This window comes from Sylvia atricapilla, chromosome 23, assembly GCF_009819655.1.
Source record: "Sylvia atricapilla isolate bSylAtr1 chromosome 23, bSylAtr1.pri, whole genome shotgun sequence".
NCBI classification, from domain to species: Eukaryota; Metazoa; Chordata; class Aves; order Passeriformes; family Sylviidae; genus Sylvia; species Sylvia atricapilla.
The window spans coordinates 6,264,801-6,287,049 of record NC_089162.1 but is presented as its reverse complement, the minus strand read 5'-3'; the positions used below and the strand labels follow the sequence as shown (position 1 = coordinate 6,287,049).

At 62.1% G+C, this 22,249-nt stretch overlaps 3 protein-coding genes across 3 annotated transcripts; 1 reads left to right on the top strand and 2 right to left on the bottom strand.

Annotated features, from left to right (window-relative positions):
* Positions 1-2,984: 2,984 nt before the first annotated feature.
* On the bottom strand, positions 2,985-11,736 carry TMPRSS13 (transmembrane serine protease 13). The gene is made up of 13 exons (XM_066334648.1): positions 11,467-11,736; positions 7,094-7,268; positions 6,764-6,865; positions 5,974-6,096; positions 5,766-5,895; positions 5,475-5,567; positions 5,347-5,390; positions 4,921-5,080; positions 4,676-4,848; positions 4,228-4,326; positions 3,863-4,005; positions 3,613-3,765; positions 2,985-3,478 (listed from the first exon to the last, which is right to left on the bottom strand). The coding sequence occupies exons 1-13, from the start codon at positions 11,734-11,736 to the stop codon at positions 3,464-3,466; spliced, it is 1,680 nt and encodes a 559-aa protein (XP_066190745.1). The 3' UTR covers positions 2,985-3,463.
* Positions 11,737-14,779: 3,043 nt separating this feature from the next.
* Positions 14,780-18,890, top strand: IL10RA (interleukin 10 receptor subunit alpha). The gene is made up of 7 exons (XM_066334647.1): positions 14,780-14,843; positions 15,564-15,684; positions 15,775-15,953; positions 16,209-16,375; positions 16,671-16,821; positions 16,977-17,101; positions 17,218-18,890. Exons 1-7 carry the CDS (start codon positions 14,780-14,782, stop codon positions 18,151-18,153), a joined length of 1,743 nt encoding a protein of 580 aa, XP_066190744.1. The 3' UTR covers positions 18,154-18,890.
* A 2,338-nt stretch (positions 18,891-21,228) lies between these two features.
* SMIM35 (small integral membrane protein 35) lies at positions 21,229-22,249 on the bottom strand. The gene is made up of 4 exons (XM_066334645.1): positions 22,238-22,249; positions 21,845-21,986; positions 21,509-21,542; positions 21,229-21,339 (listed from the first exon to the last, which is right to left on the bottom strand). Exons 1-4 carry the CDS (start codon positions 22,247-22,249, stop codon positions 21,234-21,236), a joined length of 294 nt encoding a protein of 97 aa, XP_066190742.1. The 3' UTR covers positions 21,229-21,233.

Sequence of the window (22,249 nt, the reverse complement as noted above, 5' to 3'; positions counted from 1 at the left end):
GCAGCCAGGACACAGCTGGATGTGGCTGGATGTGCTCCGTGCTCCCCTTCCCTTGGTTATTCACAAATTCCCAAGGCGCTGCCCAAAGTGAGTAGAATCAAAAAAATCAGCAGAGGGTTTTTTTTTTTTTTCCTCTGTACAAACTTAGGTAAAACAGAGACCCCAGTGTGACTGTGGGGAGGGAAGAGGAAAAGCAGCTCATGGTAAACATCTGGTCCTCCAGAAGCTGCACTGAGCCCCAGCTTCTCTTCTGGAGAAACTGGGCCAAAAGTAATGCAGAGGCCAGGCAGGAGACGCTGATTTATGCTAACAGGGGCTGGGCTGGTCTCCTCAGCTGTCTGAGGGAACGGGAGCACTGCCAGTCACTCCTGAGTTCATCTGGGCCCGTGTCCTTACCCTGGAGCAGGCATCTCCTCCCTGGGGGCTTGGGGCAGGGATGGAGCCACTCACTCTCCAGAACTTTCCCCTCCAGCTTTGAGATCTCTCCCTGTAATGCCAAGTTTGGAAAGTGCCTGTTCGGTGTCAGCACAGCCCCTGGCCCCAGCAGGGACACAGGGGAGCGGAGCAGTGACAAAAGCTGTGTGTTTACCCCAAGAACATCATTTCCATCAGGTCCAAGCCGCTCCCTGTGCCCTGAATCCCTGCAGGAGCGGGGAGGGAGCAGGGGCTGTGCTCAGGCTCCTGCACTGCCCCGTCGAGCACAGCTCCACTGAAGTCCAGCCACTCCGTGCCAAGTGCTGATGTTACTGGCCACGGGAGGGAACCAATCCCCAGCTAGAGGAAAAGCATTTTTGCAGAGAAACATCATCGCTGAAACCTTCTAAACAAATCTGTTTTGACCCAGCAGAACAAAGAGCTATAAAAGGAGAGAGACGGGGAAAACCGCCGCTAATGGGCGGTAATTCACGTGGTGCCTGCCGGGCTGTATTTTTGTGATCCGTGTCCCTTTGGGGTGCTGGCCTACGATTTCCAGAGCACAGAGGGACTCGGGAACAGCCCAGGCAGATGTGGGGCCACACTCAGCACCTCAGGAAGATGCTGTGGAGCAGGACATTGAGCAAGCAAAGGGCTTTACACGAGCCATAGGCGGTGGCCTGGACTGTCCCAGGAGCTCCTCGGGGCTGGGCTGGAACCCAGCACAGCTCTGCTCCCCCAGGGGTGGAGGCACAGCGGTGTCCAAGGTGTCTGTGTCATCTGCACAGCATCTGGGGACAGCACAGCAGCCGTGGCCAGGAAAATAATCACTCATAATCTGCTTAGGGAACTTCATCCCTTGGGAAAGCACAGCATACCTGCCTGTGGGCCTGGGGGGACACACTGCTGCATGGCAGGTTTAGAAGAAATAAATTAAATTGGTATTAGGGGCTGAAAGCGTTTCTCTGCTGTGACAGACTTCCAGAAGGGCAATAGCCCCCAGGGAGGAGAAATCCTCAGCAGAGGAACAGGTCCCACACCAACACTGGTCCCAGGGACACAGCTCCAGCCAGATCAGCTCTTAGTGGGTTCCAATTTTTGGGTTATTCCTTCTCAAAAGATCCATTTCTCCAGTAATGAACCACTGTGAGTGCTGCTCTGCTCTGACCTACCCACAAAAACCCCCAGATCACCTCTGAACAGACCTGAGCTGGGTCTGTGACTTAAGGCCCACTGAATTCCCACTTTACCCAGACCAGAACAAAACAGGGAAGTCAAGGCCCCATCTCTAACTCACGATCAGCTGCTTCTGTTGTGGAAAATTGTGTTGCCTTGTCACTGCAGCTTGTCCAGCCTCAGTGCTGGGGGAGCAGAGCCCCCCACTCCTCCCTGGAGCTCGGCAGGGCTGCCCAAGGGCCCTGTCACAGGCTGTGGGGTGGGGACAGTCCCTGGGCCCTGCACACTCTGTTCTTCACTGGCAGCTCCTGCATCCGTGGGAGGTTTCTGGGCTGCTGCTCTGAAAAGGGATTTGAGGTCAGGCTGACTTGGAGCTTCCCCAAAGGCACCGACTCCCTCCCTTTGTTTCAGTTCGGGTCCGGGGCAGTCACCCAGCGCTGCTCCACAGCCAGGAGGAGCCAAGCAAGGCCAGGAATCCACCCAGCCCTCCCCAGCGGCAGGCAGGTGACAGCCCCAGGGACAGGCAGGTGCTTTCTGCACACCCCGAACCCGACCAGACCTGCTGGCCCAAAATCCCAACACAAACCACGGCTGCCCATAACCTTCTCCAGGGGAAGTGGTCAGTGCTGGGAACCCAGGGGATGTTCCCAGGACCTGAGCAGCCTAAAACCTCCCTTTTCTCCCAGCCATGAGGGTGACGGGCAGGAAGGGCCACTCCATCACTCCCCAGGGATCCTTGGGGCACCTGGGCACATCCCTGCCTCCTTTCCATCCCTGCCTCCCTTCCAGCCCATCCCAAAGAGCCATCTCCACGTGGGGCACTACCAAAACCTTTATTAGAAGAGTGCAGGGTGGCCAGGCTCCACAGGACCCCCCTGCAGCTGAGCACAGGGCTGGGGAGGGGAGCAGGCAGCCTCTGCTCACCCCGGGGATCTCCCTGTGTGCCCCAGGAGATGCAGGCACTGATTTCCTGGAGGGAAAAGTGTCCCTGCTGGGGAGGACAGGCGGGCTGTGCCATCCCCGCGGGCGGGAGGCAGCGCTCGGGCACTGCAGAGCTCACAGCAGGGAGATCCGCGGCTGCCTCACGCTGGGCACGGGGTGATTGCTCTGAGCCACACTCGGGTTGCCTCTGGCTTCTGTCACACCTCCCACAGCACCCCCAGGGAGCAGAGCTGCCCCAAAAAACCCTCCCCGGAGCAGACTGAGAGCGGCTGCGCTCCTGGAGAGTGCTCGGACCAGAGCCGCGGCATGGAAAAATAACCAAGAGGCATTTCTCCGGCAGGGAGGGACAACCCTCAAAAGGGACTTCCTAAATCCCTCCGCAAACACGGGAGCAGCGGCCGCCCCTCCCAGAGGCTGGGAAGTCCACACCTCGGGGCTCCCCTTGGCTGCAGGTGGAGGTGTGGGCAGTGTGGACGCTGCTGCCACCCCCCGCACCCTGGGGTGGCACAGCTGTGACCTGGCAGAAGGAGAGAGTTCCCTCTCCACGGGCACTGCTGGTGGCCCCTCGGAGTGTGCCACGGCCCTGCCACGAAGCACTCACACACCCTGTCCAGACAGGTCTATTTACAGGAGAAGAGCCACAGACACGGGGCGAGGAGGTGTCCCCCAGCCAGCACGGCCAGCTGCTGGCATGGGCTGTGTCCCTCCTGCTGTGCCCAGCCACCACCATGTCACGCCTGGCAGCAGGCGAGGGCAGGGGCACTTTGCAGGGGCTGTTTTCAGAGTTCTGGGGCGGCCACGGGTCCCTGGCTGCACGGACAGTCCCGAGAGAGGCGGGGGGTTGGCTGGTGCCATCGTGCCCTGGCAGCACCCGGGGCAGGGGGCAGTGCCAGCCGGGGAGGCACAGCCCAGGCGAGTGTCCATCCCGCTCTTAGTCGTTCTCGCTCTGCAGGGGACAGAGAGGAGAGCAGGGTGAGGTGCCAGGGGCTGTCCTGGGGGTACAGCCCCTCTCCGGGGCCGCCCTGGGGGTACAGCCCCTCTCCGGGGCCGCCCTGCCCAGGCACGGCCCTGCCACCTCACCTCCATTTTGCTGTATATCCAGCTGAGGAGCTTTGTCACACGTGTGTACACCCCGGGCTTGTTCTTCTGGCCACATCCTGTCCCCCAGCTCGTCACCCCGGCCACATACCAGCGGCCATCGTCCTCGCAGACCAGCGGCCCTCCGCTGTCACCCTGGCTCAGGGGGGCAGAGCAGTGAGGAGGGGAGGCAGGAGACCCTCTGTGGGCGCCCACAATGGGGCAGCTGCGCCCCGGTGCGCCCCCAGCTCACCTGGCAGGCGTCCTTCCCTCCCTGCAGGTAGCCGGCGCACATCATGCGGGGCGTCAGGTAACCCTCGTACACCTTGTCGCTGTTGCAGATCTTGTAGTCGATCAGCTTCACCTCGGCCTCCCGCAGCTTCGGGGACGTGTTATCTGCAAAGCAAGAAGAGCTGTGGGGCAGGGGGGGACCTCGTCATCCCCCACCGCCCCCGGCCCCTCCGCAGCGCGGGAGGAAGCGGGTGTTTCTCAGCGGCCTCGTTTCTGCAAAGCCCCGCAGCCGGGAGGGCAATCCCCAGGGTTATCCCTGCGGGAAAAGCCTCGAGGGCTGCGCTGGTGGGCAGGAGCTGCCTGCGGGCAGCCGCGCTCCTCCCTCACCTTCATTCTCCCTGGTCTTCCCGAAGCCGGTGATGAAGCAGGACCTGCCGGTCTGGAATCGCTGGCCGTACATGGGCAGGCAGGCGGGGCGCACCTGGGCTGGAGGAGACGGGACGGGAGCGAGGGATGAGTCACCGGGAGAGGAATTGTCACAGCCCCGCAGCCGGGGAGGAACGTGGGGCGCAGGAAAGGCTCCTCTCTCTGCCCATCCCGGGTCTCCCCGGCCCCATGTGGGGCTGGTGGGGCAGCTGAGCCCGCGGCTGTGAGTGCCAGGCCCCTCCTGGCCGTGGGACAAGCAAGGTGGCCACAGCAGAGTCGGATGCTCCAGCTGGCAGCAGCCCCACACAGCCTCTGGTTCCCAGGGGACCCAAGTGGCCTCTCGGTCCTGTCCATGTCCCTGTCCCCCAGACACCACCCAGCCAAGGCCAGGTGAGCTGAGAGACCTCACCTGAGAGTGTCAGTGGCCTGGAGAGCTTCATGAGGGCGATGTCGTAGTCGTCGTGGTCGTCGCTGTAGTTGGAGTTGATGATGACCTGGGACACGGCGATGCCCTCCATGGGCTGCTTCAGGTCCGACACCCCTCCGTACACCTTCCAGTCATCCAGGATCTTCATGCTGTTCCTGCAGGAGGGGCAGAGGGGTGAGAGCCGGGCCTGGGGCTGGGCTGGGGCCCGGGCTGGCAGCAGCACTCACATGAAGAAGCAGTGGGCAGCCGTGAGCACCCACTGGGCGTCGATGATGGTGCCCCCGCAGATGTGGATGGGCCCGTACTGCACGCTGACCTGCCAGGGCCATTTGTTCACCGACGTCTCCTTCCCGCCGATGATCCGGCCGGAAATCCTCTGCCCGCAGGCTGGGGGGAGAGCAGGGCTGGGAGAAAGGCTGGGGGCAAGGGGGGCGTGGAGGGGGACACACACACCTTCCCCACCACAGACAACACCCCCACCACCCACAGGCACCACACTTAGTGCGGGGAATGCAGTGCTGGTAGTTTGCCATCAGCCCGGAAATCTCCTGGAAGATGTCCCGTTTGCCCAACCCCGTGCTGGGAAGGGGGAAAACGCTCCCAAGCCTGTGAAAATGGGCCCACCCTGGGCTGTGACCCAGCCAGCTCCTTACTTGTGCACCGCAGGGACACGTACTTTCCCGTGAGACACTGGGAGCTGCAGGAGAGAGGAGGGAGACCCGGCCTCAGCCCCTTTCCTGCGGCACCAGGGCAGGGGCAGGGCGGGAGGTGACCCTGGTACCTGTTGAGGCTCTGCTGGATGGTCTCTCGCTCATCAGTCACCGTGAGGCTCTTGCCAGAGACGTGCAGGGGGATGTACTCTGTCTGTGACGCACTGGGAGGGGAGAGGACAGGCGGTGAGGGACCCCGAGGCAGGCACTGGCCCCTTGGTCCCTGCGTTATGCCCAGATCCACCTTCCAGCGGGAAAACACCACACTGGGGGAGGCAGCACAGCAGACCCTGCACAGAGTCAGGGCGGGGTCTGGCAGGGCCCCCGCAGCCCAGTAGAACAACCCATCCTGCAGGAATTACTTCTGAAATCCCAGCTGCCGGCAGGTTTTCCTGGAGAAGGACTCGTCCCAGTCACTGCTGCACACGGGCAGCCACTGGTTCTCGGTGCTGGAGTAGACGTGGAGCAAGGACTCGTCGGAGGAGAAGCGCACTGTGGGATGGAGCAGGAGGGTCAGGGGTGCTCCCGGGGCTCCCCTCATCCCCCGCAACCCAAATCCTGGTGCCTCACCACAGCCCAGCTCGTCGCTCCTCTGGGAGCAGTCGACGACGCCGTCGCAGCGCACGGCGCTGTCCTTGCAGCTCTCTGCTGGTTCCTTGTACAGGATTCCCGTCTGCGACCGCCAGAACATGACTGGAAGCGGGAGAACACCACGCTGAGGCCAGGGCTGGCCGTGGCTGAAGGGCTGTGACCCACCTGGGTGGGCATCTGGAGGCGTGCCAGGCACAGGAGCATTCCCAGTCACTGGGTGTGAGCGTGAGGTAGGTTTGAGGCAAGAGGGAGGAGCTGCTGGACACAGGGCTGGGGGAGTTCTGACCACCCTGAGCACCCCTCTGTGCTGCAAGCCCCTCTCCCTTCACCCACAGGAAGTGCATTCAGCCTGTGAATGCTTCACCAGCTGGAGAGCGGCAGCTGGATGTCACCAGGATTAAAGGGATTCCCTGGTGGTGGTGCCTGTTCTGCCTACAGACAATGATTTACCTTGGGGAGGGCAATGGTGGGCGCTGCTGGGTGCCCTGCTGCCCACCAGAGCAAGCCCAGCTAAAGGAAAGCGCTCTGCACCCCCGAGCCCCCAAACACTGCCACCAGCCCAGGCAGCAGATCTCCATTTGTCCTTTCTGCAGCTCCTGTCTCTCCACCAGATGTCAGGAACACTCAGGGAATGGGAAGAGCACATCCCTGTCTCGGAGCCAGCGGTTTCCCTCTGGCACTTCCCAGCCTGGGTATCCCCAGACTCTGCTGAGCCCCAGCTCCTCTGGGGTCCCCTCCAGGAGCCACCCCGTGCCGGGTCCCCACTCACACAGCAGGATGAGGGCGACGAGCAGCACGATGAGGACGGAGACGCAGAAGATGAGCGCAAGCCGCCGCTGGCTCATGCAGGGAGCTCTGAACATGGAGGATCCTGGGGGCAGGGCAGAGGCAGGGTCAGGGGGCAGCTGCCTCCTGGGGGCACCCAGACCCTGCTGTCCCCCTCTGGGCTGTGGGAGAGCAGGGCCACAACCTGTCCTGTGGTCACCGTCCTCTCCCTTGCCCCTCACACCCCAGGGAAACACCAGCCTGTGACATCCCTGCCTCTCTCCATCCCTCCCCGTCCCGGGAGGGACCAGGGCCATGGGTCCCCCGTCCTTACGTGTGCTCTCACAGGCGGAGCAGGGGCTCGGCGCCGGGCCGGACTCGGGGCTGTAGGGTTTGAAGCTGATGCCCAGGACGTTCTCTCGAGGCTGCGGAGGTCGGGCACCGAAGATGCTGCTGACCTTGGAGACATGGAGGAGGCTGGGGGGGACACTGCTGGGCGAGGCAGTGGTCTGCGGGCAGAGGGGACTGTCACCAGCAGAGTCCCCCAGCTGCCACCCTGCCGGCTGTGCAGGAGGGAGCTGAGCCCCTCTGGCAGCACAGCGAGCCTGTTCCTCACAAAACCATGAACTTCATGGGGAGTCACCACGCCAGTGCCTCTCTCTGTGCCAGAACCTGAGCCATGTCCCACCCAGGATGGGCAAACCCCCTCATTGTCGCTGGGTTTCTCCCCTTCAGGCAGCTGAACTTCCTAAAGCCATCACCGTGAGCCGAGCAATCAGCCGGGTATTTGGCACCGTGACAGTCACGCTGTGGCCCAGTTCCACGGGGCCAGTGCCCCAATTTATGCATCTATCCTTAATTAGCCATTTGAAAAATACAGTGCAATTTCCAGCTGTCATTTAGTAATACTTAATAATCGGTGTTTTCCAAGCCCTGAAACGTCCTGCACCCTGGAATGCTGCTCTGCAGTTGTGTCACTCCTGATCCATGAATTCACAAAAGAATATGTATCTGTTTCCTTCCCTTAAAATACACTCTTCCAAATGCTCCTTTGGTGACAGAAGCCAGAGCCTCTCATTTTAATCCAGAGAGGATCTGCAAACAAATCCCCAAATAAATGCTGCTTCCTTTACACCTTTTATAGGATGGATGGGGCTTGGAGCAACTTGGTCCACTAGAAGGTGTCCCTGCCTATGGAAGGGGCTGGAAACTTCCTAGGGAAGGGGGCTGGAATTTCCCAGTGGGCTTTCAGTCCCTTTCCATCCAAACCATTCCAGGATTCTGTAACAGGAACTCTGAAGGGGAACTCAGGGCAAAGTGCAGGGACCACTTACCACCCAGAGATGGGCTCCAACACATCCCCCTGGGAGCCTGTCTCTGATTTTCGGCCCTGCACTGCTGGAGATCACCTTTCTGCATGACCAGAAATCATCCCTTTCCCTGCCAGGCCAGAGGGGAGCGCTGGAGCTGGAGCTCCGGAACGGGCAGGACGGGGACACGGGCACAGCGGGGACACGGCGGGGAACGCCCCTCGCCCTTCCAGCTCTGTCCCCTGGCCCTTCCTGCCGGGAACCAGCAGCCCTAATGAGCAGGTCGCGATGCTGCCGGGGTTGGCGCTTTTGGAGCGCTGCTGTAACTTCCTGGGCATTATCTGTGAGTCACGGCCGCGTCCCGCACCGCAGGCTGCGAGCGCGGCTCCGCACCGCGGGCACACCGCGGGCACAGCACGGGCACACCGCGGGCACACCGCGGGCACACCGCGGGCACACCGCGGGCACACCGCGGGCACACCGCGCTGCTCGGGCTGTGCCTGCCGAGCTCATCCCCCGGGCTCCGGCCAGCAGCGGCGGCGTGTGCTGGGTCACCCCCCGGCACAAAGCTCCTCCCGGCCCCGCGGGCCCTTGGCGCAGGCACCGATGTCCCCTGGCCATGGAGAGTCACCTCCCCACTGGTGTGGAGCTCCCCGGGCTCCTGTGCGCGGGGAGGAGCCGAGAGAGGCACTTTCTGTTTCATGCACCAGCCCCACTGTCACCCCTTCCCCGCCGGAGTGCGGGACAAGGTTTCCCTACCCCGGGATTTGTGCTGCAGCTCTTGCCTTCTCCCAAAGGTGCCAGGGAGAGCCCCTCAGTTTTCTCCTCGAGGCTGGGAGGGCTGGAGGGTGCCCTGCAGTGTCCTAATGATCCTGAGCAGTCCCAACACTGATGGGATCTCAGTTCTCACACACTCACATCGTGGGGCATCCCTGGGTACCCCCTCTGGTGACAGCCAGAGCTGTGGCAGGTCCTGAGCAGAGCAGTGTGGGGATGCCAGGAGCCCTTCATCAAAAAGAATTTCTCCTGCCTACACAGAAATGAGGTTTCTGTAAATACCATTTCCCCTGCCATTTGTGTGCCATCTCCATGCGTCTGTGTGTCACATCTCACCCCGCAGCAGCTGTAACCCTTTGCTTATCAGACCAGCAGAACCACAATCCTCCAAAGGAGAAACCTCTCCACCACACACAGAAAACACAGCCCGGCTTCCCCAGGGAGGCAGCAGTGCTGGATGCCACAGCACTCCCACCTCCAGTGTGCAAATATATCAAATTAACACCCAAACGTGCCATAGGTCAGGCTGCTCTGAGCACTGCTCAGCAGGAAGCGCGTTCTTACACTCAGCTGAATTTTCAGCCGCTTGTTTCCTTAAAAGTCTAAAGTCTAAATAATTTTGGGGGCCTGTCATAAAAGGTGGCAGAGCTCTTGCAAGGGTGAGCAGCGTAGGGCCTGTGCAGCTGAGAAAACAAGTGGTGGTTTTGCAGAGATGTTTCTGTAGAGCGCCTGACCCCGGTGAGTGAGCGACGGCTCCTGCCCACAAAACCTTTACTCATCCTTCACTGGCTTTTGAGTAAAAGTCAGAGCCCAGCCCAGATCACACGTGCCGCTGCGGTCTGAGCCCTTTCCCCCACGGCCTCCCTGCAAATGCTCCACCGGCCACAAGAGTGCCCCGTGCCAGGGGCCGCCGTGGGCAGAGGGGCACAGCCAGCCCCTGCCTCTGGTTTGCTGTCCCATGCATCCAGGAGGGACACTGGGGACACTCAGGGACCTCTGGGCAGCTTTGCTCACCTTGCAGAGAGCAGGCACTGCCTGTCTGCAGCGTGAGGCCTCGGCTAAAGCTGCCAGGAGTGCAAACAGCCCCTCACTCCCTGTCCCTGCTCCAGGGCTCGGAGCAGAGCTGGGCAAGGCACCCACACCGAGGACAGCAGCACTCAGGTGCCTGTCCCCTTTGTCACCTGCACTGACCTGCAGCTCCACACCCTGCTGTGGAGGGCAGGCCCCCAAACCCACGGCAGGGGAGGACAATCACCAGGGGAAAGGTAATCCAGGCCGGGCTGGAGGCTCAGCATCCAGGGAAAGCAGCCAGCAGTCGCCCGCAGTTTCGGAGTGGGAGGGGAAGCGGAAGCCAGGGAGCACCTGGGTGTTGTAACCAGAGCCAGGGCCCAGCCGTGTCCTGGAGGAGCAGAAGGACCCAGGAACCCCCAAAACTCCAGGGCATCAAGAGGGGAAAGAGAGAGGCAGCCTGGCTTAAATAAGCTGGAAGGAGCTGCCTCAGATGCTCCTCCCCAGCTGAGCTCGGCCCCTGCCCTCACAGGTGCTCAGAGCCCCGTGTCCAGGCTGGGAACTCCTTCAGCTGCTTGTGAACACCGATTGTCTGTCAGAGCAGCTCAGCCAGCACACAACGGAGACATTGTCCTCGCCAGGGACAAAGGTGTCCCCAGCCTGTGAGAGCCCCTGGTCCCTCTGGGTGACAACAATCCTGCCTAAGTGCCACTGCTGAGTGGGGCCTACCTGGGAGGGTGAGAGGACACTGCCAAGGCCCTGATGCACACAGCAGAGGGAAATCCCAAAGCCAGCCAGGGGCACTTGCAGACGCAGGTGACTGACTGAGGCAGCCCGATGTGGCCAGGGACAGGTCATCGCCTGTGCCAGTGTGAGCACCCTTCGGGGACGGACCACAAAATGTTCCAGGGGCTGAGAAACCACCGCTCACCTCCTCCACAGAGGGACAAACAGAGGCCTGGGCAGACAAAGAGCACTGCTCACCCATTGCAGAGCCGAGGGTGGCTCCTGGCACCCCTGATGGCCCATTTAACCCCAGTGACAACGCCAAGGTGACCCAGTGGGGCTGTCCAGTATTGAGCAATTGTCTCTGCGTGTGGCCATCCCTGTTCCTGCCCCACCGTCCCCAAGATGCAGCGATGCCACCCTGCTCAGGGGACACCCGGAGCTGGCACCACTCTGCATCTCCTTGGAGCCAGCCTGAGCCCAGCGCGCCCCTGCCCCTGGCCGGGACCCCCACGCCAAAGGGCAGGAAGGGGACGGTGTCAGAGGTGGCCCTGCCTCCCCTGGAGCCCCATCCCGCCGCCACCGCCGCCTTTGTTCCGGATGTCGCTGGCACGGCCGGCGCTGCTCAGCACGGTAATTATTCGCTGCCTCGCCCGGTGCCCGGCCGGGATGGATGTTTTCCTCATGACAGGATGCTCAGCAAAGCCCCACATCCAAGGCTGAGCAGGTCCCAGACAGCCCAGCCCAAAAAACGCGCAGGGAAAACTGCCTGGAGAGCAGGAGAGAGGAGCAGCGGGGGCTGTGCCCACCAGCGCAGTGCTGCTGGAAAGAGCCCGAGGGCTCAGGAACGTGCCGAGTACCACCAGACCCCTCTGACGGCACCAACCGGTCCCCTCGGTTCACAGCTCCAGTGTGGCAAAGCACCCGAGAGCCTCGACACCTCAGCCAGCGCAGGGCAGGCACCGGGATGCTGCTGGCCGCTCTCCCTCCGTGTGCCAAGGGCCGCCTCCGGCGGCTCCCCCGGCTCCTTCTGCCTCCTGCCGCTGGGAAGGAGCACCCCGGGGAGCAGGCGGGAGAGACGGGTCCCTCCCCCAAAGGCCGAGGGGAGCGGGTCCCCGGCGCCGCCGGCACTTACCGGGGAGGTTTTGCCGTCCATGGGCCGGGCTCGGGGCTGCGCTGGGCTCAGAGCCGCGGCACGGCCATGCCAGTGCCAGCAGCGCGCTGCCGAGCGGAGCCAGCTCGGCGGGGCCGGGCCGGGAGGTGTTTGGCGAGCGGGTTCGTACGTCAGTGCCAGCGCCAGGAGCAAACCTGTCGGACCTGCCGCCCGGCTCCGACGCCGCCGGTTTCCCAACTGCTCCAGGCACAGCCTCCAAAACACCTGCCCAGGGCCGGTCGGCTCGGGGATGCGGGGCAGGGCCAGAGGGGCTCCGAAAACCTGCGAGCAGGAGACACCTGGCCCCAGGGGTTCCCTGCTGCTCTCCAGGCTGCCTGCCCACCCGCGCCCCCGTTCCTCCCCTCTGTGCCCCCCACTCGCTCAGCCGCTGCTCTCCTGCCCGGCCAGGCACAGAGGAGGGGATGCACGGCCATGCCCGACCCCGGGGGACCCTCACTGGTGGGACCCAGAAGTCAGGAGTTCCCTGTTCCAAAGGAAATAAAACTCTGTTTTCTCCCTAGTTTCTCTGCAGGCCTTTTTATTCCTTTGCTAACGGAGCAATGCTTCTTCCAGGAGCCGGCTTCCTGCCTCCCCTGCAGGCACAGCCCGGGGGATGCTCTGCTGAACCAAGAACTCGGGTAGAAACAGGTGAAAATACGCAGATTAAAGGAGAAAAGCCTGGCTTCATCCTGTGCTTTCTGGCCCTCGGTGTCACACGTTTCTCCTGGCATTATTCATAGTGGAAGTCCCTTATTCATCCAGCTCCCCACCCACACCTGCTCATCAAGAGACAAGCAGGGACATCCAAGTTTGGAGGAGCCCTGCTGCAAAGCCCCTTCCTTTTGGGGCTGGATCCCTCTGAGCCCCCCTGCTCTCAGGACCCCAGTCACAAAGGGGTTCTGAGCCAGCCCTCACTGCACAGGGCACTCCTCTGTAGTTTTCACAGGCAGGAGTGGGTTTGGGGCTGTTTTGTTTGCCTTTTGTTCCTCTTCGGGCTATGCCTGCTGAGTGCCTGGGGTGGCCGAGCGCTGAGCTGCATCCCCAGACAGCTGCTGCATCCACTTCCGAAAGGCATTCTCAGAGAACAGCTCCAGGAATCGTTCACTGCATTGCTGCCTGCAGAGAGCGAGTTCCAGAGAACAGGGTGTGTGTGGCCTGACCCAGCAGCCTGATGGTAAATGTCAGCCTGCACACAGCTCCCGGGTGAAATCCTCACCTTTCCTGCTGGTAACGCTGCTGGGAGCCCTCCCTGCAGCCTCCTGCCCTCCCAGCCATGAAACAGCAGCTAAACCACACGGCCAGAGCCGGCTCCACCGGCCCGGGAGAGCTGCTCCCAGCTCCAGGCACGAGGGAATTGGGATGAGGATCACTGTCCTGCGGCGGGGCTGTGCAGAGCCAGCCTCCGGCCCCATCCCTGCCCTGCTGGGTGCAGCAGCACCTGCCTGACCCTGCTGTCACCCTGGGGAGGCTTCCTGAGGGACTGCGGGGAGGGAAATGCACAGACCCAGGTGCTCCCGGGCTGGGTTTCTCAGCGCTGTGTCCACAGGGACAGCCACGTCATTTCGGGGTCAGCCACGTCACCCCCAGCTCCCGCTGTCCCCTCAGCAGCCTGTCCCGTGCCCTGCCTGCAGAGCTCAGTCCCAGCCTGAGCCCTCCCACCATCCGAGCGTTCTGCAGAACTCTCGTTCCTCCTCAGCCTCTCTCATTTTCCTCTAAATTGCCAACCACTTCTCCCAGGCACTGAGCTGCCTCACCACAGGGCCAGCCCCTCGGTGGCTCTTCCACACAACTCCCACTTCCCGGGGTTTTGCTCCTGCTGGTTTTCATTGTCATTACCTGACACAAAACACAGCCTGTGGCTTTGTGTGGGACTGGCTGTGCTTCATCTCAGGACTCCTCAGCTCTGTGGCTGCCAGATCTGACTCAGGGGCCGAGAGCAGAGTGGCAGGACATCAGCTGGTGAGCCCTGGGTGGGAATAAACCCAGAGCAGGGAGGGGATCTGCTGCTCTGGCCAGGCTGCGAGTTTATGGAAAACCTTGGCCTTCATTAGGAGGGATAAGCCAGGGAAAACAGGAGAAATCTCCCACTTCAGGCCTTTAAGACGGTTCTTCAAAGAGGAACTTGCATGTTTGTGCCCACCATGATGCTCTGAGCCTGTCCAGAGCACTTCTGGTTTCTCTTGCTCTTTATATCTGTGTCCTTTCCACTAATTCCCCAGTGGGAAATTCCTCTTTCTGAGGAAAATCACCCTCCATCACATGAAGGGCCCAGGAAAGCCCTCGAGCAAGCTCTGAGGCAAAGCAGAGCACTCACACACAGTCTGCTGGGTGGTGAGTCAGGTCCCAGCATCACCAGACAGGCAGGACATCGCCGTGGGGCCAGACCCCACAGCCGTGGGAGCACAGACACTCCTGGGGGGCTGCCAGAGCCCTGGGGACAGTGGCAGCCCCTGTGTCACACCGGATCTCCGAAGTCACTCCCGTGTGAGGGTGTTTGCAGGACAAAGGGCAGCCCAGAGGTTTTCACTCACCCCCAGAAACAGAGAAAGGGGAATTGCAGGCTGAGGCAGGAGGCTGGGCACAAAAGGAAGGGAAAGCCACAACCCCCTCCTGGGGCTCCAGGGCTGCCTAGAACCTGGCTGGGTTTATCTGCTGCAGGACGCGGTGCTGTGCTCAGGAAAACCCCCGTGACAGGTCACCCTCGGTGCCAAGGCTCACCTTCGCTGTGCTCTTAACACCTCTTTTCACAAGAAAGCAGCAAAGGCAGAGGCATCACTCACTCGTACTCGCCTTTCTCAGCACGGCCCCGCTTTGCTCAGAAAAGCCCTCAGAATCCTTCCTTTCAAGCTCTGTCGGAAAAGCCCAGCCCAGGCTGGGGGTGAGTGGGTGGACAGCGCAGAGAAGTGGAAGTGGCTGCTCGGTGACTTTCCTGCGCTCTCCGAACGCCTCCCCGACGTCACTGAGCCAGCCCCCGGGGGAAAATCGGGTGCTCAGCTCCCGCCGGGGCACAGCCCGGCCCCGCCACCACGGAGGATGCTGAGCGACCATGGTCCCCTCTGCCACCGCCCTGGCGCCCTGGCTGGCCCTGCTCCTGGCCTGCCTGACCCACGGTGAGTCTCCTGTGCCGGGTCTCAGCTCCCTGCTGGCTGCTCACGGCTCCGGGTGGGCTCCTTGGGGTGGGGGATAACACAGGAGCCGCAGCCTGGGCGCCTTTGCTGGACGCTCAGCCCCCCAGATCAGCGTTTTGGGGCAGGGCACAGCCAGGGATCTCTGCTCGCCGCTTGCCTCTCGCTGCTGGTTAAGAGCCCAAGGGCTCAGCAAGGGGCACCGGCCTCTCTTGTCCCCTCAGTGGTGTGACCACGGTCACTGGGGACACAGTGCCGGGCTGGGCGTTCGCCAGCAGGCAGCAGCTGCCAGGGAAACCTGTAAGGCAAAGGTGGCAGATGTTGTCAGCGCGGCTTTTCTGCCAGGTGACAACGCCGAGAGCAGGCGGGAGGTGTGAAAAGTCTGGTTTCACCCAGGCAGCAGATGAGCAAAACAGGAAAGCCGAGTCCAAACAGAGCTGGTGGCCAACGGCAGGGGATGGGGGATGCAAATACAGCTCCTTTCTTGGGGCAGGGAAGCGCTGAACAGCCTCGGCTGGGCTGTCCCCAAAGAAAGAGGAAGGAGAAGAGGGGGCTGAGCAAATCCTGGAAGCTGGGAAGAGAAATCCGGGCAGAGGCTTGCCCGTTTCGGGTGGTCAGTGCTGACACCTCACTCACCCCGGGGCTGCAGTGGGGCTGGTGGGGCCGGGCTGGGCAGCCCCAGCTGAGCTCCGCTGTGCCCCACAGGTGAGGGGCTGCCGAGCCCCCGCAGTGTGCGCTTCACCGCCGAGGTGGGATGGCACCTGCTGAGGTGGGAGCCAGGCCACGGGTGCCCCAGCAACGCCCGCTACAACGTGGAGTACAAAGTGTGAGTAAGAGCCGCGGGGAACGCGGGGCTCCTGCCCTGCCCGGGGCCTGATTCCAGCTCTCTGCTCACTCCCGGTGCTTCTCCCCACAGCTATGGCTCAAATACCGCCTGGACGGCCGTCCCAGGCTGCGGGAAGACCTCGAAGCTCTCCTGTGACCTCACCAACTACACCCTGGACCCGGAGCAGCGCTACTTCGCGCGGGTCAGGGCCGTGTTCGGGGACCAAAAGTCCCCCTGGAAAAGGACTGGCTCCTTCTCCCCACAGGAAGGTGGGTTGGGATCTTCCTCCACCCTCTGCTGGAGTGCTGGGCTCAGGGTGCCAACCTGCTCGGAAAGGACTGTGGGATGGATGAGAGCAGGGAGATTTCGCTCCACACCTCCCTGGAAGGCAGATGGGCTGCCCAGGGGGATGGGACAGCCCCAGGATGGGTGGGACGGTCACAGCTCCATCTGGTGCTGCAGAGGCTAAGGGCTGTGAACAGGAAACAGCCCTGACCCTGTGTTTGTGACCGGTTTGCTTCCAGCTGGCCTGCGCCTGGCGGGGCAGAGCCTCTCCGTGGTGGGCAACTCCATCCAGGTGCGGCTGCAGCTGCTCCTACCTCCCGGGAACATCAGCCTGGAGGACAGAGAGCTCCAGAGGACAATGACCCGCTACCACGTGTACCTCAGGAGGACGCGGGACAACCACACGGTGAGAGGAGTTGCTGTTCCTGTGTTGTCCCCATCTGCTCAAGTGGAAAATCAGATTGTTAAGGCACGGTCTGCTGTAGGAGTAAATGTTGGCTTTTCTCACAGCCACAGCAGCACAGAGAGGTTTCTCTGCGTGTTTTAAGGCAGAGTTTTCCAGCTCTTTGGGGGATTTTGGATCTAGCTGCTGCCATCATTATCACAACACACCCTGGGGACTTACCCCAGGGGACAGCGGGGGAGGAGGGAGGAAAGCAGGAGCTGGGGGCTCCCAGGTACCAGCCTGTGTTGTTTTGCAGCTGACGGTGGTGGAGGAGAGCCCAGAGTTCACCATCAGGGAGCTGTTCTGGCTCACTGAGTACTGCCTGAGCGTGGAGCCCAGCCTGGCCAACAGGCCTGTCCCCACCAGGCGCACCGAGGAGCAGTGTGTCACCACCGGCCACGGGGACAGTAAGTGGGACCCAGGGAGGGGGAACCACGGGATACAGACCCCCCCCCAGCCTCCTGGCCCTGGGTGTGGGGGTCCACACCAGGGCAGCCTCTGGGTGCTGAGTGCACTTAGGAATCCTCTCTCCCCCCTCACCTGGTCACGTCCTCTCCTGCAGGCAGCACAGAGCTTCTTCCGACCATCCTCAGCTCCTCCCTCATCACGCTGCTGCTGCTGGGCCTCCTGGGGGCTCTGCTGGCCTGTACGTACATCAGGAGCCCCGTGAGGACACCGTCTGTCCTGGTAAGGCAGGGACAGTGCCACGCCACCCTTTGGGTGCAGGCTTGGGCAGTGCTGGGGGAGGCAGGCACCAAGCAGGGATGAAGCACAGCTCACTGCCCTCTTCCTCTCCCTCCCAGAAGTCCTTCATGAAGCAGAGCTCTCTCCGGGTGGAGCATGAGCCCCCGTCCTCGGGGGGCCTGGATGCAGACCCCACGCAGCAGCTCTTCCTGTGCCAGAAGGAGCCGGACAGCAGCCCCGAGGGCAGCAGCAGCAGCACAGTCCAGCCGCCCCTGGAGCAGGGCTGGAAGCTCCCAGCGTGGCCCAAGGACCTGCTGGGGCCCACGAGGAGCAGGGACAGCAGCGGCACCAGCACCGACAGCGGCATCTGCCTGCACATCCCCTCCTCGTCCTCCTCCTCCTCCTCCTCCTCGAGCTGCTCTGCGGGCCCCGAGCCCCAGGGCTACAGGCAGCAGCTGCCCGTGGCTGAGGACAGTGGGGTGGGCTTGGGGAGCCCCTGCCCTGCTCCTGGCTGCCCCCCTGGCAGCGGGAATGCCGGCCCAGGTGATCCCGGGCTCTCCGCTGCCCCCGGCCAGGACGATGTGCAGTTCCGGGGGTACCTGCAGCAGTCCAAGGGCACCGTGGGGCCAGAGCAGCCCCCGGACAAGGGGGAGCCCCCCTCGGGCTGTGCAGGGTCCGTGCAGAGCGTGGGCAGCACCGACACCGCGCTGGACATGGAGTGCTCCGAGCTGCCTGTGTCCAAAGGGTATTTGAAGCAGTCTTCTCCTGAGCACCCCCTCACACAGGGCCTCGCTCCACGGGGGGACCCTGCCTGGGATTTCTCCGGCCAGGTGGGGCCCCAAGCCCCCACTCTGCTGAGCTGGGCAGCTCCAGGTGCCCCACTGACCTCCAAAGCCAGCCCTGATCTGAAAACTCCCTTCGACCTGAACATCTTCAACAACACTGCCTTCCTGGGGACCCTTCCTCTCATCTCCAGCCTCAGCTCCAACTGGATCATGCCTCCCATCAGTCCCCTGAGCCAGCTGGGTGGGGACAGCAAGGACAGCCGCCTGTGACCTGTCCCCTGGGGGCCACCAGCCCTGCCCTCTGACCCAACTACCTCGTCTGCCACTGGATAAGCTACCTTGACCCTGAATGTTCACAGTGCCCAGCCCAGCCATGGCCCGGGAGCACCAGCTCAGCCACTGGTGGGGCTGCTCGGCCCCAGTCCTGCTGTGGGCAGCCCCCAGTGCATCCTGCAGACAGTCCAGCTGACGGGAGACAGGGATGGGCTGTCCTGGAGTGGCTCATCCCGACCTCCTCGGGCCACCAAGGGATCACACCGGGGCGCCTCTGCCTTGTCCTCCTCAGCAGCCCAGCTCAGGGTGCAGGGCCACCCTCGGGGCCTGGAGCAGTCTGTGCTTCCACTTCCCCCCTTCCCGGGCCAGCTGGGCTCCCCTGCTGGTGTCCACACTGCTGAGGCCATCCCGGCCTTTCACAACACAGACACCGGGAACAGACGTCAGCCTGACATCAGCCCCCTGCTGCTGGCAGCACTCCTGCCCTGCCTGACCTCACACGGATGGACAGAGGGACTTTCCTGACCCTACAGAGCCCCTTGGGCACCCATGGGCACCCTTGGGCACCCAGCCCCCCTGGGAGAGCCCCAGGACAGGGTGTGGGATGTGCCTACGAGCCCGGGGTGAGCCAGGGCAGTCCTACCCACACTATGGTCTGTGTTCTGCCACTGTCGGATACAGACGTTATTTATTGCGATTCCTTTGTAAATACAGAAAGGATGTGGTGTTATTTATCCAGTCCATTTGTTTGTTCGTCTTCTCCTAAGGACAAGCTGAGCTTTCTGTTTCCAGATTTGGACGTTCCCCGTCAGCGAGAGGCAACACGCCTTTGCCTCACGTGGGGAAGAGCATTTCCACATCCCAGCCGGGGAAAAGGGGAACCAGGGCAGCTCCCCAAGAGCTCCTCACCCACCTGAGCTCCTGGGAGATTGTCCCTGGGGAATTTTTGGGAGCTATCAGCAGAGGAGCAGCAGGGAAAAGGAGTTGGGCTGCTCCCGGTGATTCCACAGGGATGCACATCCCACGGGGCATCACCTGGGAAGGGCAGGAGCAGAACGAGTCAGCCCCAGGAGTGGAGGAAGGACAAAAAAGGGCTCTGCTCTGCAACGTGGCGCTCAGCCATAGGCTGGGCTCGGTGACCTCAGAGGCCTTTTCCAAACGAACAGATTCTGTGATGCTGGGAGCAGCTGTCGTCAGAATGGAAACAGGATGAGACCCAGCAGCTCACCCCGGGTCACCTGCCAGGCCACAGGGAAGATTTTCCAAAAGTCGCTCCATTTCCAGGAACCTTCACGGTGGGAAGTAAAACCGCTGGCAGAAACCCTCCTGGGGGAATGCGGTTTTCAGGTGGAGGGTTTCTTGGTTTTGTTTTCGGCTTTTCCACTGCAGGCAGGAGGAGGGGGTTGACCCGTGCTGTGTTTCCTTCTCTTGCATCTCCCGTGGCACTGCTGACACGTGAGATCCATCCCTGCGTCCCACAGGGATGTGGAGGGCACTGAGAGCCTCCTCCTGCCCCTCCACTAGCCTCACCTCTTCTGCCTCTGCATATTTTGGGGGTTAGAGCTTTCTGCTTTCTTTTTTTATTTTTTTTCAGCTTCCTCTGGAAAACCGAGTCATCAAAAGTGTGACTTTTTTTTGGTTGTTTTTCTCTTAAACACCACTGATGTCACACCCCACAGCCGGCTCCTGCGTCGTGCTGGATCCTGCTCCCCACGGAGGGCTCCCAGCCCCAGGAGGTGGCATTTCCCCCTCCCCACGAGCAGTCAGAGATCTCCTTTCAGCCAGGAGAAAGCCGCAGACCACAGGGTTTAGCTCTGATGGCCAAGAGCACAGATGCTCCCTGTGACTCTCTGGAAATCCCACTCTGTCCTCAGTGGTTTTCCCTACACACAACCACGGGGCTCTCCTGAGTTTCTCTTTGTTTTTCTTCTCCCACTGCCCAAGCAGAGCCCCTCTCCATGGCCACAGAGTCCCCCCACGGCTGCTCCTGTGCTCCAGGCGCTTCCACAGCCACTTGTTCTGCTGACACCGAGGGCAGCTGGCACAGAAAACCCAGCAGGAAATCCACAGGGGCTTTCTGAGGCGTTTCCTTGCACTGGCAGTGGAGAGCCAGCTTCCATGTCGGTGCAGGTATTGGATGGAGGAGGAGGAGGAGGAGGAGGAGGAGGAGGTGTGGGACAGATTCCTCATTTCCTCACGGCGTTTTCTGCAGCTGCACAGATCCAGTCACCCAATCCTGGCCCTCCTCCTCAGCTGCTTCCCTAAGGAACAGGCTGCTGCCAGGTCTCTGGGAGGTCTCTGAGCTGTGGGGGACGTGCCTGTTCTCCCCAGGATGAGTGCTGAGGAATCCCAAGTGGGGCTGCGTCCTCTTCCTCCATCCCAAGCAGGGGGAGGCTGCAGGAGCGCTGGCCCAGGCCCCTCCTGGCTGCAGAGGGCAGTGAGAGAAGGGCAGATGGAGGAGATGCCTGGGGAATTCATGGTGTTTCCCTCTCTGGAGACATTCCAAACCCACCTGGGTGCGTTCCTGTGTCACCTGCCCCGGGTGACCTTGGGCAGGGGGGGTTGGACCAGATGGTCTCCAGAGGTCTCTTCCAACCCAAAGGATTCTGTGAAGCATTTTTAACAACAGAAACTGTGCTGATGCCATTTCAGTTGAAGTCCAGCACATTCAGGGGCTGTTTCTTGCAGAAGTGAAAACGCAGGAATTCCCCCTGGCCAGTTTCGGTTGCTTTTTGTGTTGGTGCTGGGCTGAGAGTGTGAGGCAGGGAGAGGAAGAGCGCTCAGGCTCCAGCCCCATCCCTTGTCACTGGCCACATGTCCCATCCCAGGCACAGGGGAAAGGAAATGCAAACCAAAGCCTGTGCGGGGAGAAACCAAAACCAGAAAGCCTCTGAAGCCCCACAGCCACAGACAGGACTTCTGCTGGAAAAACCTTGGGGCTGTCCTGAGGAAATCTGGGATTCCCAGGGGCTGCAGGGCAGCACGGAGGCTTTGGGGCACAGCACTGGGGGACAAGAGGGGACAAGGGGATGTCCTACCTGTCACCTGCCCAGCTCTCACCCAGCTGCTCTCCCCTCTCATGGCCCCTGGCTGTGGAAGGGCTCGTAGCCACTGCCCGAGGTGCCCAGCGAGCCGCTGATGCTGAAAGGTGGCACCAGCTCCAGTGCCACCGACCCCAACCCGCTGCAGGGAAAGCAGAGAGGTCACCAAGCTGCCTGTCCCCTCCAGCCGCTGCCAGCCCCCTGCCACAGCAGAGTGGGGTGGATTTGGGACTGGGGAGGGGCGTGTGACACCTTGGCACCGCACAGAGGGTGCCCCAGCCCACCCCATGTCCCCTCAGGGCGTCACTCACCGCGAGTGGTAGAGGCTGAAGACAAAGTCAGGCCCTGGGGAGGCAGGAGGAAGAGGAGGGAGAGGTGTCACAGCCATGTGTTGCCATGAACCCACCTTTGCTTTGCTGTGAGTCTGTGTGACAGGGTGGGGACAGGCAGGACAGGGACCAGGACATGGCTGTGCCCCCAGCTTGGCCCAGGGCTCCCCTGCACCAGCTTTTCACCACCTCCCGTGTTCCCCACACCCCAGTCCCTGCAGCCCCGTGCTCTGAGCCCCCCTGCCCTGTCCCACTGTCCCCTGCCCTGTCCCCTGCCCTGTCCCACTGTCCCCTGCCCTGTCCCCTGCCCGTACTCACGGCGCCGGGCGTGGCCCCTCCGGTACCAGCGGATGAAGGTGTAGCTGAAACTGGCCAGGATCAGCAGCGCCAGCCCGATGCCCAAGACCACCCAGATCACCTTGATGGACTCCTGTCCTGGAGAGCAGAGGGAGGAGGGGCTCTGCAGAGACACCTCTGGGAGCTTGAGGGGTCCCGATTGTCCCCAGCAGGGGACAGGACACCTGGCAGCGGGGGTACAGCTCTCGGGCAGGGGCTGTCCCCAGGGCGGGCAGGGACCGCCCCCGGCAGGGCTGCCAGGACTGTGGCACAGGGATTTTTGCTGCCCCCAAAGCCCCGTGAAGGGCCCCGCCGCTGTCCCCAGGTGAGCTGGCAGGTGGCATGGTGCCTGGGAAGGGACGTGGCCACCCTGACCGTGATCTCCAT

Bases quoted from the DNA above. Each gene is read 5' to 3' on its own strand.
- IL10RA (XM_066334647.1), top strand. From the start codon at position 14,780: ATGGTCCCCTCTGCCACCGCCCTGGCGCCCTGGCTGGCCCTGCTCCTG. The intron at 16,376-16,670 runs GTGAGAGGAGTT...GTTGTTTTGCAG, and splicing joins GGACGCGGGACAACCACACG to CTGACGGTGGTGGAGGAGAG. The intron at 17,102-17,217 runs GTAAGGCAGGGA...TCTCCCTCCCAG, and splicing joins TGAGGACACCGTCTGTCCTG to AAGTCCTTCATGAAGCAGAG.
- SMIM35 (XM_066334645.1), bottom strand. The intron at 21,543-21,844 runs GTGAGTACGGGC...CTGCCTCCCCAG, and splicing joins GAGGGGCCACGCCCGGCGCC to GGCCTGACTTTGTCTTCAGC. The intron at 21,340-21,508 runs GTGAGTGACGCC...CTTTCCCTGCAG, and splicing joins TTCAGCCTCTACCACTCGCG to CGGGTTGGGGTCGGTGGCAC.
- TMPRSS13 (XM_066334648.1), bottom strand. From the start codon at position 11,736: ATGGACGGCAAAACCTCCCCGGTAAGTGCCGGCGGCGCCGGGGACCCG. The intron at 5,391-5,474 runs GTACCAGGGTCA...TCTCTCCTGCAG, and splicing joins ATCCAGCAGAGCCTCAACAG to CTCCCAGTGTCTCACGGGAA. The intron at 4,849-4,920 runs GTGAGTGCTGCT...CCCCTCCTGCAG, and splicing joins GCTGCCCACTGCTTCTTCAT to GAACAGCATGAAGATCCTGG.